The 17,137-nt window shown below is 36.4% G+C and overlaps 1 protein-coding gene across 1 annotated transcript in view; it reads left to right on the top strand.

Moving 5' to 3' along the window:
• Positions 1-17,137, top strand: part of SLIT2 (slit guidance ligand 2) — a 259,493-nt gene that overhangs the window by 11,357 nt on the left and 230,999 nt on the right. The window contains exon 4 of the mRNA XM_057365074.1: positions 9,591-9,662. Coding sequence (XP_057221057.1) covers positions 9,591-9,662 — 72 coding nt within the window. The remainder of the gene's footprint in view (positions 1-9,590; positions 9,663-17,137) is intronic.

The raw sequence follows: 17,137 nt of genomic DNA, 5'->3' as shown, positions 1-17,137 counted from the left end.
CCTAGATTTTGGTTACAGAACACTATAGAATGTTTGATAAAACTCTAAGTCCAAGAGCGGTGTTCTTCTAAAAGCCTTGTCAGTGCCCACTATTTATTTTTATTATATTTTATTCATCTGTGTGTCTTTTCTCATGGGACTCCTTTTATAGGTCTAGAAGTCAAATTGCAGTGTGAAGTCCTGTTTGCTCTTTGCAGACCTTTTTACGAATTCCAGGGCAGGAAGGCTGTTTATTTTTCCCACATCTGTTTTGTGCTCATCCTTTGTGGCATTGTTTGCTGGATGCTCTTCTTTCTTGCTTCCTCTGAAATGGGTAATTTGCACTGTTGCAAAATGGTGAAACTAAATCTGATTCTGCAGAGCTGTTGTGCCAATATTTTTGTTTCAAATGGTGTTTTTTTCTTCAGAWACTATTTTAAATGGATTCTATAGAGCACTGATATTAAACTTAAAGCTATACGTTTTAGTTTTACTCTGTAAAAACAATATTTATCTGTTGCAGAACCAGTTCAATATTTTTTAATGTACTGATTTAATACTAGATGTTCACWGGTGAAAACTGACTTGTCATTACACTTTAATATAGCGTATTGAAAGGATTATCTAAGATGCTTCTAATTTTGATTGCAGAAACCACACTTGTGTCTGGAATTTTGCAGTTAAACTCCAAAACGTATGAGGGATCTGGCTGCAACTTCAGTGACTCATACTGTTATATTACCTCATWTACTATGAGGAGCCTGGTTGAACCTTCATCAGAAGAAATGTTTTATTTTCCTATTTGCCTTCATAGTATGTAGCTCATTGTGCTGGCTTGTCTTTAACAATAGTCTAGACCAATAATCAAGTACAACATGGCAAAGTCTACCTTAATTTTTTTTTATGGTGCTCCAGCCTTTCTGATTTTAATTTGGCAAGATGTCTGTACAGGTGTTATAGAAAAATACTTGAGTGAAAACTTTCTGTGGTAACTCTGTGCCAGAAAGACAGTTACAAGCCTATCAGGACTATATGCAGGCTTTTCTCTTCTTTCTAAACAATCTGTTCAAACCCTAGCTAAATTCCATCTACTAGATTGGTTTCACCTCCCCTCTTTCTTTGCCTTTCTTTTTGTCTTGGAAGTAATCCTAGATATTGTCAAAATCATTCTTGTTTCATTTGATACTTGAACCTCTGTTACTCTGTGGGGGTTTTATAACTTCTGTTTCCTTCTTTGTGGTGTACTTTATAGAATAAAATCCAATGAGTGAGCCTTGTGAGATGATTGTGCAGGTTTGAAGAAGTCTCTGTAGATTGGCTGATCCCATGCCACAGATTAACACAAGGTCCATCAGAGCACATGGGTGAGGGCTGTTTCCAATTGGGTTTTGGGTGTCTTCTGGCAGTGGTGAGTCTGCAGCCTCTCTGAGCAGCCTGATCCAGTGTTTGACCACCCTGGATCAGGCTGCTCAGAGAGGCTGCAAATGCCTCATCCCATGAATATTTCCATTCAAGGGATGAGGCATTTGCAGCCTCTCTGAGCAGCCTGTTCCAGTGTGTGACCACCCTCATAGCAAACACTTTTCTTAAATTGAAATAAATACAATTTTCCAGTACTTTGATTAGTGCCCAATCCCTTTTGTCCTTTCACTGTGCACCCCTGAGAAGAGTCTGACTTGGTCTTCCTTACTTGGGGTGGAAGTGCATCACTTATTTATACACACAAAGTATTTACACACATTGAGATATCTCTGATACTTTTCTTCTTCAGGCTGAACAATCCCAGCTCTCTCAACTTCTTGGAATGTGGCAGGTGCTTCCATCTGCCTCCTTAGTCCTCTTAATGGTTCTTCCCTGGACTTCCCAGTATGTCCATGTGTCCTGTAGTGGYRAGTCCAGCACTGGCCACAGCTCTCYAGATTCTCACCAGTGCTGATGAGGGGAAGGAGCCCCAGCCTTGACCTGCTGGCAGCACTCAGGATTACAGCACAGGATGCTGTTGGCTTTTCGTGCAAGGGCACATTGCTGGCTTCAGTTTAATTTCTTGTTCACCTGCACCCCAGGCCTGTCTCTGTAAAGCTGATTTCCAGCTGGTTCTACAGTGTGTGCTGGTGCATGGGGTTATTCCACCCCAGGTTCAGGGCTTTTCCTGTCCCTTTTCTTGCCGTTCCATGTTTCCTTTTCAAGCAATTGTCCAGCCTTTCTAGGTTCCTCTGACAGGTGCATCAGTCATTCTTTTCAGTTTTGTATCATGTCCAAATATGCTGAGGGTGCARTGTGTCCCATCTTCCAGGTTGTGAATGAAGTTTTGAACAGTACTGATTCAATTACTGACCCCTGGGGTACATCACTGCTGACTGTTCTCCAAATGGACTTTTGCCCTGACCTCAGTCCACCTCATCATCTGCTTTTGTAATCTGTACTCTATCAGTCTGTCTGTGAGGACAATGTTATGAATGACAGTGTCAGAATCTTTACAGAAGTAAAATGAATATCTGCTGCCTTCCCGTGATCTACCAAGTTCCTTACTCATTGTAGGAAGCTACTAGGCTGGTCTGGCATAATTTTCCCAGTGTTAAATCTTTGTTGACTACTCRCAGTCATCATCTTGTCCTTACTGTGTCTAGGATAGAAAGAAGTTCTATTTTGCCCTATCACCTTCCCAGGCATTGAGATGAGGCCTGAACTTTCCTSGCTTTTACTTTTAGTGCTGTAGGCAGAATTGATAAGAGTAATGACCAACTATTTATACAAATATCTGTTCTGTTGAAACTGTGAGGAGTACAGAAACAGCAGCCTTGGTTTCTGTCTTTTCTTCTTAGTGAAAAAAAATCTTTGAAAAGGCAAAGTGAGTATAGACTCTTAACAGGGCAAAACATTGTTCTGTGTAATGGTTGTAGAATTGCTTGGGGTAAGAGAGGAGTGTGRTAATTTTGGACTTGACATCAAAATCAAAATGAATGACAGAAAATTACTGAGATTTCAAGTGTATAATACTTGTTCAGCGTAGTATTATAGTTGAAAAGTATCTTTCACTGCTTCCTACACAAAAAARGAAGCTGAGTTTGTGGTAGTGTCCTGCTTCCATTCAGAATGTTGTTTTGTTTTTTTGTTTTTTGAGGTTTTTTTACTGAAACAAATATCTAATGGATATTTGAAATTAAATGGAGAATAAGTTAGATATCTTTTTTTAGTCATTATTTAGCTTGGGAAATGGAATCCTGCTTAAGTGGTTCTTGACCTGGGGAAAACCTTCTTGGGCATCCAAATGCTGTAAGAACAGCCTTGAACTTCTCAGATTCCAGATTTTACTCATGTGGTTGGTAAACTTGATATTGTTAGGCTTAATGAGATTATGGGTAGTTTGACTAGAGAAAGGAGATCTTTGCAGAGAATTCTTAATGGAAAAACTGGCACAATCTTTTGTTTAGCTCTTAGTTCTTGGGCTTTCCTCTCACTCGATGACATGCAAATCACATTCACAGACAGCAATTGCCAGATGTGTTGAAGTTCAGCAGATTGTGGCTTTGGACATGGATGCACAAATATTTTCTGCCTCTGGCAGATATAGCAACATGTTTTTTGTAGAAAAGTGGTGACTGTTCTTCCTTTCAGATGCAAGTCTAAGTTAAGCTCTCTATAATTTCTCTGTTGAGGCAATAGGAGTCACTTATTCTGATGTCTATTACTCTGACCCTGTTCATTAGGGTCATATTTTTAGAACATCATACTTAAACCAGCCCAYGGAGATGATATGGGTGCTATGCACTAGCTTTCTCTTTTGAGATACTTGGATAATTTGGTAGGTGGATTCTACATTTCCTGAGCTCATAAAGCCCGAACTGATGTTAGACTTTCCCAGAGGATGCATATCCCTGTAACATTTTGGAACTACTTAATGAGCCTGGTYGGCTCAGTTGTGAGTAGAAAGTGCTCCTGCGTGAACACACAGAGGTTTGATTACTGACATGTTCTTTCATTTTAAATTGCAATGTAATAAAAAAAAAAGCTTTTGTGCCTTTTTTAATGTATATTTTGCAAATGAGCTTCAGTGAGCTGTTGCATGCTGTTTTTGAATGGATGTGATAGTAATTTCCTCTGCTGACAAATAGAAGGTGTGGATATGCTCCTCTGAAGAGTAAAATTTCCAAGCTGTWCTGTGCTGTGTGCTACTATGTGCAGATAGTGTATTTAATTCTCTTGGATAACTTTGAAGGAATGAAAAATAATGAATTCTTCTATCATTAATCTTGTGTGAGTKGGAATCCTTCTATCCTTTTTCCTGAAGCAATGGTGGTGGAATAAAATGCAATTGTGCCTTGTATTTACAGTATAGGCTCTCATTCTCTATGCATCCAATGAGGCTGTTTCTAATTAAAGAGTACAGCTGATTTATAACTTACTTGGAACAGCTTTTAACTTCGATCAGTTCTAAAGTTATCTTTGAGGGCTTCTATTGTCATACAGGGTCTACGGGTAGAATTACATGTACTTTAACTAAAACTCATTGGAAAATTGCTTAAGTGGGACAAAATAGCGGCCTCCCCATACTTGTGAGCTGGTTATGAAAAAGCTCAAGCCAGGCTCATTGCTGTGGTGAGCCAACAAGGATAAATCCAAGTGGGGAGTATAACTGCACAAAAGGGCAAAACTTCTTCACTGCAAGGACAGTCAAGCATTGGAACAACTCATTTGTCCAGAGAGGCTCTGGAGTCTCCTAACCTTCTCTGGCTCTATGTAGTTAATACAGTGGGATCAGAGACAAGTTACTGTGACAGCTGTAACAAGTCTGAAACAAACATGTGAATTATAGCAAATGCAGATGTACATTTTGATTGCACTGTGCCCAGTGCAATAATTTTTTTTTTTTTGCCTCCCTTCTGCCTCCATGCATGATTGCTACTGGATCATAGTTATTGTGGCATGAAAACTTGAGAGAGACATCAGGATGAATTTGTGGCATAGCCAGACTTCAGTGAGTTTAGGATATGTTGCTACTGGGACTGTAAAGTGCTCTCCCTGCAGTGTACCTCTGTCTGTCATCAAATACATATCCTCTGACTGCATGCAGAAGACAACTGAAACTGTGATGTATAAAAATTTCAGCTGAAATAGCCTGTTGCTTAGAACCACTAAACATGCCATGGCTTTTTGCTCATCTTGCTGTTGTCTGCTTCAAAGTGTTACTTGTTCTTTCTCTGTTCTTACTTTTTATCTGCATGTTGGTATTGGATTTCCTTTAATGAGTATTTTCACATGCTCATTTGTCAAATATTTTTTTCTTTGTCCTTAAATCCTTTTGTATACTTCTTCCATTGTTTCACTTTGAAGGTTCTTTCCTAGTCTTTAATGTGTCTAGAAGACTGAGCTCTGGGAGCTTTAAGCTGAAGTATTTTAAATACTTTGTATACTTTAGGTAGTACGTGGGCTTTGCTTGAATTCATCATGAAGAGCTCAAAAATTTACCTGTGTAAGTTTTCCCAGTCTCTTTCTAAAGATTCATTCAGCAACACAAGAAAAAAATTACATGTATTTGAATTGCAACTGTACCTCTGTTGTGTTAAATTGAAAGGATTACGTGATATTGGAGACTCATCCATTTATTTCTGGACACTAYCAAAGGGCTTTACAGTCCAAGTTATTACAATGTTAGAAGAAACTCTTCAGTACATTTTTTGTAGGTCAGTCATACCATTAATACATCATCTGAGCTCTCTGCTTGAGAAACACAAATATTTAGAGATCAGTTGGAAAACTGAATAGTACCAGTATGGAATACTTCAGTGCTTCACTTTGAGCTTCATGTCAGTTCTGGGAGAGCAGTTCAGTTGGTGAAACTGAAGTTTCTCTTCTCACATTGCCCCAGGGGAAATTTGGACTGCTAGGTATCWGCGCCAAAGTGTCTGCCAACACTCTGAAAGAAGATGTAGTGGAATGTTTCTGGTTGTTTTTACTCAAAGTAGCTGTAGTTCTTCAAAAACTACAGTCTTGGATTCTGTGGCCCACTGTGCTTACCTTGWGTTTCAGCTCCAGAGAGAAAGGGAATCATATCTTTCTCACTAACTCTTGTTGCATATTGTTTGTGTTCTGGATAGGTGTTATTTCAGGCAAAATTAAGCATCAGGTCACCTGAAAAAGTGGAACTATTGGGGAACCATGTAAAATGGTAAACCATCTCAAAACAGAAATGTATTTTCTGGATTCCTTGTGTGGCTTTCTCCAAATATTAGAAACTCTTCATGGTGGCTGTTGAAAGGGAAACTGTTGCATAGTGTGATACTAAGCTGTATTTCAGGCTTGGTCTGCATAGTTTTTCCCATTCATGTATGTTTTCATAGCATTTTTTTTAGACAGAGCTACCTACTGTAGCCATGAAAAATGTATTTCAATGAAGTCTAGTTCACGAAACCTCCATATGGAAAACTCAGCAAATTGACTCTTCTACAAGCATCTGCTATAACTTGTTAAATGTAAAGAGGAGCTGAAGCCTGTTTCTGGAGTATGGTAAAGGACATATCTCCCATTATTGCCTTTGGGAAAATAAATAATATTTTGTATTCTTAACCACAGGCAATAAGGAATGGTCAAATTTTTGGTAGAGAAAGTTTAGTTGTAAAAGAAAATTCAGTGAGATGGATTAAGCTAGTCAAAGTAAAAAGTACAAAATGCGGGATTCAGAAAAGATCAGTAATTTAACTTGTGTATTCCCTCAATCTATTTATTGCTCAAAGAACAACTAGTTTCTTGTAAGGAAAAGTAAAATCGTGTGTTGAAATACTAAGTTAAAGTGCCAAGCTCACTTGGTAGAGACTGTTGAGACATGAGGGTAGTGCTGTTTATTGCTAGCTTAAATAATGAAGCTTGTTTTATTGTCCATAACTTAGATTTGAAARTCTGTGCAGCAGCACATGCATCAGTCTGTTAAACGTGAGCTACAGATAATAACAATCTCCTGATCTAAGGCATTAACTCTGTGTAAGAAGTTAAATAGTAGAGCAAGTGTTCTGCCTGTGGAGTGTCCTCCTGAGTGATGCCTGGTGTCCTTGTAAGACTCTTGCTGCATTTGGTGAAAGGCAACCTGCCTGATGAACTTCATCATCAATTAATATTATATCATTGTACTATAGAGGCTTTTTTATATTAAATGAAACTTCTACAAAAATACTGAGTAATTTCATTGCCCTTTTCATTTGCAGCTCATCATTACTGTCTAGTGTCCAAACTTAATGGAGTTAAGAAATATCAACAAAGATTTTTGTCCAGAACAGCATATTAGAAATTAATTTTTAAAGTCTTTCCATTGCATGTTTTTCCTTGTAATTTTGGACCTGTAATCCCAGACTTAGATATTTAAGTCTCTGTTTAGCTAAGAGAAGTGGTAAATGAATTTTGTTTTTTTTTTTTTTATTTTATTATTTGTTCGTTTGTTTCATTTTCAAAATCCCGTTGGTTTGCAAATATAACTTAGTTTGAAACAATTATCTTCTACTTCAGTTCTGTGGTCTTGCATACATAAATTTACTAAAGGTCAGAAAATACCTTTTTTTAAATGATCTTATTTTGAAAATACAGTAGATGCAGAAACAGTAAAATAGATCWCTTTCTTGTTTTTATGTAGGTATGGTTTTCTTCTTAAAAAAAAAATCAAAAGTTCAAATTAACTTATTAATAGGTCTTTCTTTTATATGGAAAACTTTCCTCCTCCTGATTTGGAAATGTGACCCGCAAGATCACAATACAGATTTTTTTTTATTTATTTTTTTTTTTAATGCTAGATTAAGCATTTTTTTTTCCCAATTATTAAAACGCATTGTCACTCACCTCTYTTATCCCAGTAGTGTAGTCTTTTCTTTTTTGGTTCTTTGACTCTAAATTTTCTTTTCACCTGTAAATGTGTGATTTAGGTTTCTTCTGCTTAGAGAAATCAGGATTTCTGATGCTTGACTAACAGAAGAGAACGTGACATTAAGGATGGAGAGTTATGAATATCCAGAACTCAAAAAGCTGACTGCTTGCTTATGACTTGAAATGTGGTAGCAAACTTCTAATGTGCATAAAAATATTTCTCAGATTATTTCACTCTCATCAGTAGTTACATTGAGCTTTAAGGGAGCAGTAACTAAGTGAACTAAACAATAGAGCTATGTAAAAATGATGTTGAATGTCTGTGTGTGTCTACATGGGAATTTCTGGAAAAGTCTTTAAAGACCTTTATATGGATCGAGGTCTATGAAAAATTAGCCCAGGGATGCTAAACAGGCTTAATTATTTGAATTCAGCCCTAGGACTAAGAAACAGGAAAATCTGAGTCTTTATGAAATTCTAAAACTTAATTTTGTATAACTGATTCCAACTATATTTTGTCACCTTGTAGAATGTCTTGATAGCAGTCTACTGATGTATGTAGTTAATAACTGTAACATTTTTATATATCTTTCTATATGTGTGTGTATATGTGTAATGTATGTGTATGTGTGTGATACACACATCAGATGTGCATATCAGATAATTCCCATGCAGTCTGATTTCTACGAGTGCCTTGAATTATTTTATTGACAAGCATTGTGCATTGCAAACTGTGACTTGTGATAAATTTTATGGGACAAAACAGTTTCTTCCAGTAGGCTGTTTTGCTTGAATGGCAGGTGGCACATGTGGTGCATTGCTTAAAAACAACCAGAAACCTATTTTGAGCTTGACTTCTGGACTGGGATCTTGATTTCTGGACACTATGCTCCAAAGCTGTCATTACACACAGTAGAAAGAATAATCTGCATAGTATGTTAAGAAAAAATGATGAAGATAGAATATATTTGCCTTGGCTAGTGGATGTTCTGTTGTCTATGGGTATAATACAGTGGGCTTTGATCTTGTCACCAGCTGTGACCCTGGTCAGCATGCTCAGTGAGAATCTTCACAGAAAAATGGGCACCTTCCAGATTTCAGCTGCAKTTTTTTGTTTGTACACTGTCTTATGTACATCTGTTCTATTTCTTAAATTTAACTTCCTGAAAGTTTCKATCTTTACAGTTAAAGAGAAAAAACTGCATGAAAAACCTTGTAATGACACATATAAGCTGTAAATCCTTGGGGTTTTTTTTGCTTCTATTTGATCAAGATTTCTGTAACAGTTTCCTCTGCTTTTTCMAATTTATGTAAATAGTTTATATGGGTCTTTATAAATAATATTRTCTTGTTACTGAAAGTGTATACATTTGATACATGCTGTCTTGGACCTCTCCATGGTGACAAAATGTCTATCTGCTTCATTATACTAAGAGGAACGTAGAATTGRTAGGGAATTGAATTTACACTGCTGATTCTGTATTTTTAGCTTTCATGCTTATGCAGGATGGAGTTCTGACTTAGTGATTGGCTCACACTGCAGAGATTCAAAATCTTTCATAAAATAGGTAATATGGTCTGTTGGGGGAAACCAGAAAATGTAATTAGTCCATGGTAAATTTACTATTGGACCATGTCTCCGCTAATGGACCTTTCTGGTCTTTAAAATCAGCTTGTTACAGCACTGGGATTCCAACTCAAAGTGGTTGCATTGCATTTCTGTGRCATTTGTAATTTAACACAACTTTTTCTTTTTCTTTCCAAAGGCGACTAAACAGAAATAACCTCCAGTTGCTTTCTGAACTGCTCTTTCTGGGGACACCGAAGTTATACAGGCTGTAAGTAGGCGTGRCCCAATAAGTGTTGTTCGGGAAAATTTGGATTTTGTCTGTTATTGTGTCTTGCATTTGGTTTTTTGTCTTTTGCCTCAAACAGGGCTAAAATGTGTCTTGGAACATTGGTGTTTTGTTTAAGCTGAGTACTTTTTGACTGCTTTGCAAGATTTTTTTWAAATTTTATTTTAAATCTAGGTCAGATACTGGTACTTGTATGAGATTACTGCCATTGATTCCCACTTCTGTAAAGAAGTTTTGCTGAAAGAATTCTTTGACTTACCTTTTCTCTTCTTTGTGGTTTTTTTTTTTTGTTAATTGTTTCTATAGTAAAGCAAATAAAAAGTGCCTGTGGAGGTTCTGACCCAGGGATGCAGCACTGTAAAAGCAGTTTGTTTTTGTGATGGTCTGCTTTTGGGACTGTACACACTTAGCCAGAAAAAAATATGGCACTGTCAAATGCTAGGTCTGTAGAGAAGTCTCTCCTCTGTCCCTTCACAGAGAAAATAAAGGTAGTAACTCAAGCTCTGGAAAGAAAAAAACTATAAAATGCTTTACCTTAAATAAAAGTGATAACAGATTGAGTAACAAGTTTTTGTTTTGACTGTATTACTTGGTTTGATAATGTTTTACTCTTGGCAATATTTGAATATATGTTTTTTGGTACATTTTCCTTTCTAAGAGGCCACTTAATTGTTGCAGTTGAAATGTGGAATAAAGTTTAGATTCTGGTTAATATGAACAAAATAAATTTGAAGATACCTTAAAGTTTCAGTGTGTGCTATGGAAGGGATAAAACATGACATGCTTAAGTAAGTTCTGGAAAGGTTGTACCACTTCAGCCTGTTTTATTTAGATATGTGTGTGATACATTTTGTTAGACTCCAGGTGAGATTTCTGCAGTTGAAATTGGTGGTAAATACTGGGTTTCATCAATCGTGTGCTTGGAAAAATAAGGGTGAAGGTGGAGGAAAGCTGGGTTCCTCTTGCTTCCAACTTTAGTATACAGAATTATCTTGGAGAATGAATTTGATATTGAAGCTTTTATTTTTAGGAGTTGTTTTTTATTTTACTATTGTGAAATAATAGTTCTTTTCTCCCTTCTTRTTGCAATATATAGTGGGGAACTGAAAGTTACTCATTGTAAATATTTAACTTTATGTATTTTGTTTAATTCCTTTGCTTTGGATTTATGCTTTGTTTCCAGAATTTTTCCTGTAGATGTAATGAGTTGTTAAATGATTAGGCCAGAAAAGTGCTGAAGGCTTTTGTCCTGACAAAGAAAAATATTTTGCCCTGCTATAATATTATAATCTATTCAAATGCGGTATTATAGATCAACAGTTGTCCCTTATAATTTTCATCAGCCGGGATAAAGACATTACTTCTACTGGGAAGGAAATGAAAGGGATTTATGACCATTTTATTATTTTACCTATAGTATAATGGCTGCTACCTAGATTAATATAAAATACAAATGAGCAATACTTTGCAGGCAAAAAATGGATTCACACCAGGCAAAATCATATTTGAATATCTTTATTTCAGAATTGTGTATTTGATAGATGCTAGTCTTTAATCTATAATGTCCATTGACACAAAGCACACAACTGCTCATAGCATATATGGAGGAAAGTAAGAGATCYCTGGCTTCACAGTATTAAATTTCCTCTGCCTAAGGGTTATTGTTGATCAGACCATGAAAGTGAATGTCTGGTTATAATGTATTAATGTTTAAAAGAAAATATGAATGATRGTAAAATCTACAGTTGCTTAGCACTAAATTTGTAATTTAAAAAATGTCAGGCCAACAAAGGCATTCATGTTAGTTAAATGTTTGTGGTCAGTTTTTAGATAATATGTAGTTTGTTCCCTTTGAAGAGTATAAAGTGATTTGGTATTTTACATGTATCATTGTATATGCTTAGATGCATTTGCATCCAAATAAATATTTTTCTAAGGAGAATTAAAGTTTTCTAAACAAGATCAGTAATATATGTATTTTGCTTTGGGTTTAGTATTTATTTTTGGCATTGAACAGCTAATCAAACAATGTGTGTACTGCAAGGTTTCAACATACTATTGAGCTTCTGTGAATAATAATTACCATTTGACCCTTGGCTGTAAATGAGATGCCAGGTGAAGAAGCACATATGCTTGTTGTGTAGGCTAAATGCAATATAAAAGAAAGAGGTTACACTGTATATGAATTATGATTCGACACAGTTGGTTGCCGCCAGCGGCCGGCTATGCTTTCCCTTTGCTGTCTGCTCCAATTTCTCTTTGGACGGGTTGAGAGAGCGCTGCGTGTTCAGGTCAAGATGTTTGCCTAGAAATAGTAGTACAGTTGCAGCTGTGTTTGCTGGAGCAGGAGACTAGTTTAAATAGCATTACCATTTATCCAGTCCATTAACAGAACTCTGTAAAATAATACCAACTCTGCATAAACTACAGGACAGTGTAATAAAATTACAAGCACTTGTTGACAGATGGGAAGTGTAAGTAAAGGAAAGCAATAGGTTGAGAATTTAAAAGAGACAGTGCATTATTTTCTGTGTCTAAAGACACTTAATTTCAAAGGTGGTTAAATTATTTTTTCAGGTTACTTTCTTTCCAGTTTAGCAACCTTCCAAGAACTCTCCTGGAACTAGTTAAAATGGATAATTTTAGTCAGAACAGAAGCTGATTTTCCCATTAAGAGCTATCTACAAAGGTGTGTTGACATAAATATTTCAGTAGGAAGTAGTCAATGCTAAAAATAGTATGAAGAATGCTGTAGGGTATATTAATCTTACCTTAAAAGCAATCTCTCAAAGCGCAATGTACATGAACCTCTGTTTTGATGTGATACCATTAAAAGAAATGTGCTGTTGTAAATCCCCTGGGATAATAAATTAAGTTCTTGCTCAACAAGTAGTATTCCTGCAAGGAGGAGATGGATTCTTTGGTGACCCGTATGCCCACTCTCACAGYTGTGCAGTGTCAGGGATGGTACCTTAGCACACAGGGCTACTACAGCCTAGTGAGTGCTTATCTGAGGCAAATAGATTTTGACTGCTTACTTTGGCTGGTTAGATCACAGTTCATTGATTGCTGTTTGCTGCAGGATACCGAGTGCTGGACCCAAGCTGTTTGAAAAATCGGTTTTAAAAGATACCTTTATTAATCAGTGGCATGTAAAGGTTATTGAATTACATGCACAAAGCTTGTCCCTTTTGATTTACATTTCTTGTGCTTGGAATGTGGTAAAGTTTCCTTACTGACTAGTATCTGTCATATAAGTTAGGCAACGTTGGCTTTGAAAAAAAAAATCAATCTTTGTAGTGAATGTGGTGTGATACACGTTTTTCTTCTAGTATGTGCATTTGAAGGTACATGCTGTGAATGCTTCTCCTCTACAGGGGAAAAAACCCAGAACTTGGTAATATAGTCTGATTAATAAACATCACTTTTGAGATGTCTGTTAGTCACTAAAAAACCCCTCCGAATAGCAAATAATTACAGGGGGCAAAAAAAAACTTTAAAAGATTACCTTAGGCCAGAACAGCAGCAGCAGCAACAACAACAAAACACGCCGTGTGGGGGGCCCTTGCAAAAATTCCTCCTGAATTAATTTCTGCCAGCTATGATTAAAGTGTGTGGTACTAGATGTGTCAGACACCATAGTTCTCTGCTTCATTTTACTCTTGGCCTCTTTGGCCCCTGCCACAATAAATCCCACAATGGTTCGGCAGGAATTGCAGGTTRCAGTTGCCAGGGTTACCGTTGTCCGGCCGGACCGACAATCATTACTCATCCCGGCCGGCAGCCCCAGCCCCGGCCGCTCCGGGAGCTCGGGGAGCTTCTGCCGGGGCTGCTGCTGGAGGTGCCCTTTGCATCACTTGCTGAGCATTGTTTTGCTTTTACCTTTGGCAAGAGAAAAAAAAAAAAAAAAAAAAAAAAAAAAAAAAAAAAAAAAAAAAAAAAAAAAAAAAAAAAAAAAGCAAAACAAACCACATCAGGAAGGAAAGAAAGGTAATAAGATGGTACAAGCAAGATGCTAGAACAAGGGCTTTTAAATATTTTTAAGTGCTGGACTAACCTATTGTTACATCAATACATAGGACTAACCTATTGTTACATAAATTACATCTTAACCCATTGTTATGGTGTAGTTTATGGGTTTGTCATATTCCTTTTAACAGTAATCATGGTAAGTGAGACTCTGGTCATAATTTTGTAAAAAAGACACCTTCGATCTGAATCCATTTTAACAACTCAATAAAGGAATCACTCATTAGAAAAATGCTCCTTATCTCAAGGCYTCTGAAATATTCCACTGCAAACACCTGCTCTGGGTGTTAAATCCAATGAGGAGCAAAATGAGTTTCCCCTTTCCAAAAAACAATATTGAAGATTTKTTCTCCTTTTCAAAGTAGAGTGTTAACAGAACTGCTGTCAGGTAAGTGCAGTGGGTTGGTTTCCACTGCTGTATGTGCTGCAGTAACAGTACAGTGTGTTCCACTTTATTGCAGATGTGGGCTGGATGGACTACAATTTAACAAAGATTTATTTGAACATGAATTATGAAGCCACCTTGTTACTATATCCTCCCCAGGATAGCATTTTGAGGTATTTTAGCCACTTATTTGGGTGATTATTATTACGATTTTTTATGGTATATTCTAGCAGCATGCACACAAAGCAGCTCCATTTTTTTTTTTAATGTGATAGAATTAAATCTTACCATTTTAGAGCTAAATGGAAACAAGTCTTCCCTTCATTGTATCAATCTGGCTTGTGTTTTGACTTGTATTTTATTACCACAGTTGCTTTGTTCAAGTACAAGAATGAATTGTTTTATCTAGACAATCAAGTGTCGTTGGCAAGAATATACCAATTCTACTGCTAGGCAGTTTTTTAAATACTATCATTGTTAGCATTACTCTTGAACTGTGACTACAGTTCTTAGAACATAACTATATTTTGAAATTATTTAGTGAAGAAATACTGCATATTAGTATAGATAAAAATGAGTATACAGTTCTGGCTTTGTGGTATTCTTAGCCAGTAATTAAAAAGAAATCCTTTACATGAGTAATTACTAACCTTTTTTGCAKTGTGGAAGCACACTTACTGCTTTGCTACGTCAGTCCGTTTTTGCTAACAAGAGGTCTTGTTGCCAGAGTATGGAATGTTTTCAGGGTGAATGTGGTACCTTATGCTGCATTTGTTCTCTGCCAGTTACAGTTCTGTGAGTTTACTTTTGCTATAACCCCAATCTGTAGACAGACAGGCCTATCTAAAAAAAAAAAAAAAAAAAAAAAAATTGTGTATTAAAAGTATACTTGTTAAGATTCATTGCCTTTGAGAATAAACCAGAGTAACTGAGAATGTGTTACATCTCTGCTGTGTTTGTAATACTTCTTCTGTGGCATTCATTTCTGGTGTGGAAGACCTAGGAGATTATAATGTCTCACACAAATTTAAGATTGTTACTTCTGTTACCTGCTCATTTTTAATGTAGGGACAAAAGGGGATTGGGAACTCGAATACTTTATGCAATTTGACTTGAATGTGCATCTTTTTTCTGGTCCTACCACCACTTGCTTCTACCTTGAGCTTTCATTCTCTGGTATAATGTTTCAAAATTGAAAACGCTGTCATCACAAGGTACCTAACAAAACAAAACTGCCATTGTCGCTTTGTTTCAGACATAAACCTCACTGATAAGGCAAGATGTCATTTTAGAGATTTTTGGAAGTGCTGCAAAAATGCATACAATTCAGCAAGCAATTGATTTTCTGAGTAAAGTAACAAGGCCTGCATATATGCATTTAGTGTACARCTTGCAGTTGCCATATCCTAGCAACAGCAAGCATTCAGCCTTAGATTCAGCTGAGTGGAAATGTTGGTACAAAGAGAATGAACTTTTGAAATGTAGTCAGAAAAAAGAATTAAAACGTGTTATCACTGTGCAATTATTGGACTTCAAACTTCACTATGTTACTCTTCCTGCCCTTTGTTACAGAATCTCTTAATCTGTAGACCTTTTCTGAGCCATGTTGTTTTGTATTTCCACATCACCTGCTATGGTGCTGTGCAGGAAAAAAAAAAGGTATCCCAAATGTACAGGAATCAGGTGAAATGTTACTGAAAATAGTATAAAAATAGTATGAGATTTTTAAAATTGGAAACAAACTTTTATTGTGAAATTATGCTCTCAATATGGATGTTTATATTTTTTACTTTTTAGATGATTGGAAACTGTCTTTGAATTGTGGTTGAATTTTCCTTAATTTCTTTAATTATAAAAACAATTCTTTTTTCAGGTTTTTACAAGTGAAATTTCTTTTGCTATGGGATAAAATGGCCAATGTTAAAATGGATGGACTACTAGGGCTGTGAACTAATTCTGATCTCGGCAGATCCTAACTGTTTATGTAAACTGCATTGCTGAGTGATGTAGCTGATTAATTCCAGCAAAAGGCATCTAAAGGGATATCCAGGAGTTGGACTTTGATCCTTGTGGTTCCGTCACAACTCAGAATATGCTGTGTGATGCTTATAACTATTGATTTTTTTTTGCATTAGAACAAACACTCCAAAACTTTTCAGTGACTTTTACCCTTAACTAGAAAATTATATTAAACACCAAGCAAACACAAATATGATTTATGGCAATAATTCTCAACAAACACAAATATCTGTCTTATTTAAATTTTTTATGCTATTAGCACCCTGCATTTAAATATGTCCAGACTGAAAACATGAATCAGATTAATTACTCAAGCCATAGCTCTATTAAAATAGTGTGGTGGTATTCAGAGTAATTGAGAGATCTACTTTAGCTGTTGTGGTTTTRGTACTTTGACCCCAAGCATAAATAATTCTGTTCTGTGTCTTTGTTTGCCTGATAGCAGTTAAASCAGAGAACTAAGATAATTATGTTTTCATGCAAAAATAAAAGTAGCTGGTTTTGGGTCACCTGTAACCATATTCATGTACAGTTTGAATCAGTCCCTGGGTTGTTCCTGGAGGGCTGACCTTAAAAGCTTTGGTAAATTATGGTATAGGAAACATTTTAGTCAGGAGTTAAGTAGGAAATTGAAACTCAGTGGGGGAAGCCATGAAAAGTAAAAAAGCATGTCAGAGAAAATGCCATTATTACGTGGTGTAGAAACACAATGTGAAATGTTGTGAAGAGGACATCTGTAAGTCTTGGCTTGCACAGAATGGACATTTAAGTGCAGCCGTGTCATCTTGATTAAAAAAAAGAAGAACAGAAAAGAGGAATAAATCAGGCCAAGGGAAAATCTGAAAGTATAGAGGCTTGTCCCTATGATGGTAGGTTTCTTCTGCAAGTGGAAGATTAAAGCCTAAAGTAGCTTGAATAGCTGAGAAAAGTCCAAAGAAAAGTTGATTGCTTCCCCTCCAACAGTTCCAATTGATTGAAAAAAGCCTAATTTAAAGTTCTGTTTGTTCTGTGTCTTAAACCATCA

Source organism: Malurus melanocephalus, unplaced genomic scaffold (genome assembly GCF_030028575.1).
Source record: "Malurus melanocephalus ecotype Western Australia unplaced genomic scaffold, MMel_1.1 scaffold_47, whole genome shotgun sequence".
NCBI classification, from domain to species: Eukaryota; Metazoa; Chordata; class Aves; order Passeriformes; family Maluridae; genus Malurus; species Malurus melanocephalus.
The sequence above is the reverse complement of the archived record's forward strand: the minus strand, read 5'-3'. Positions and strand labels throughout refer to the sequence as shown.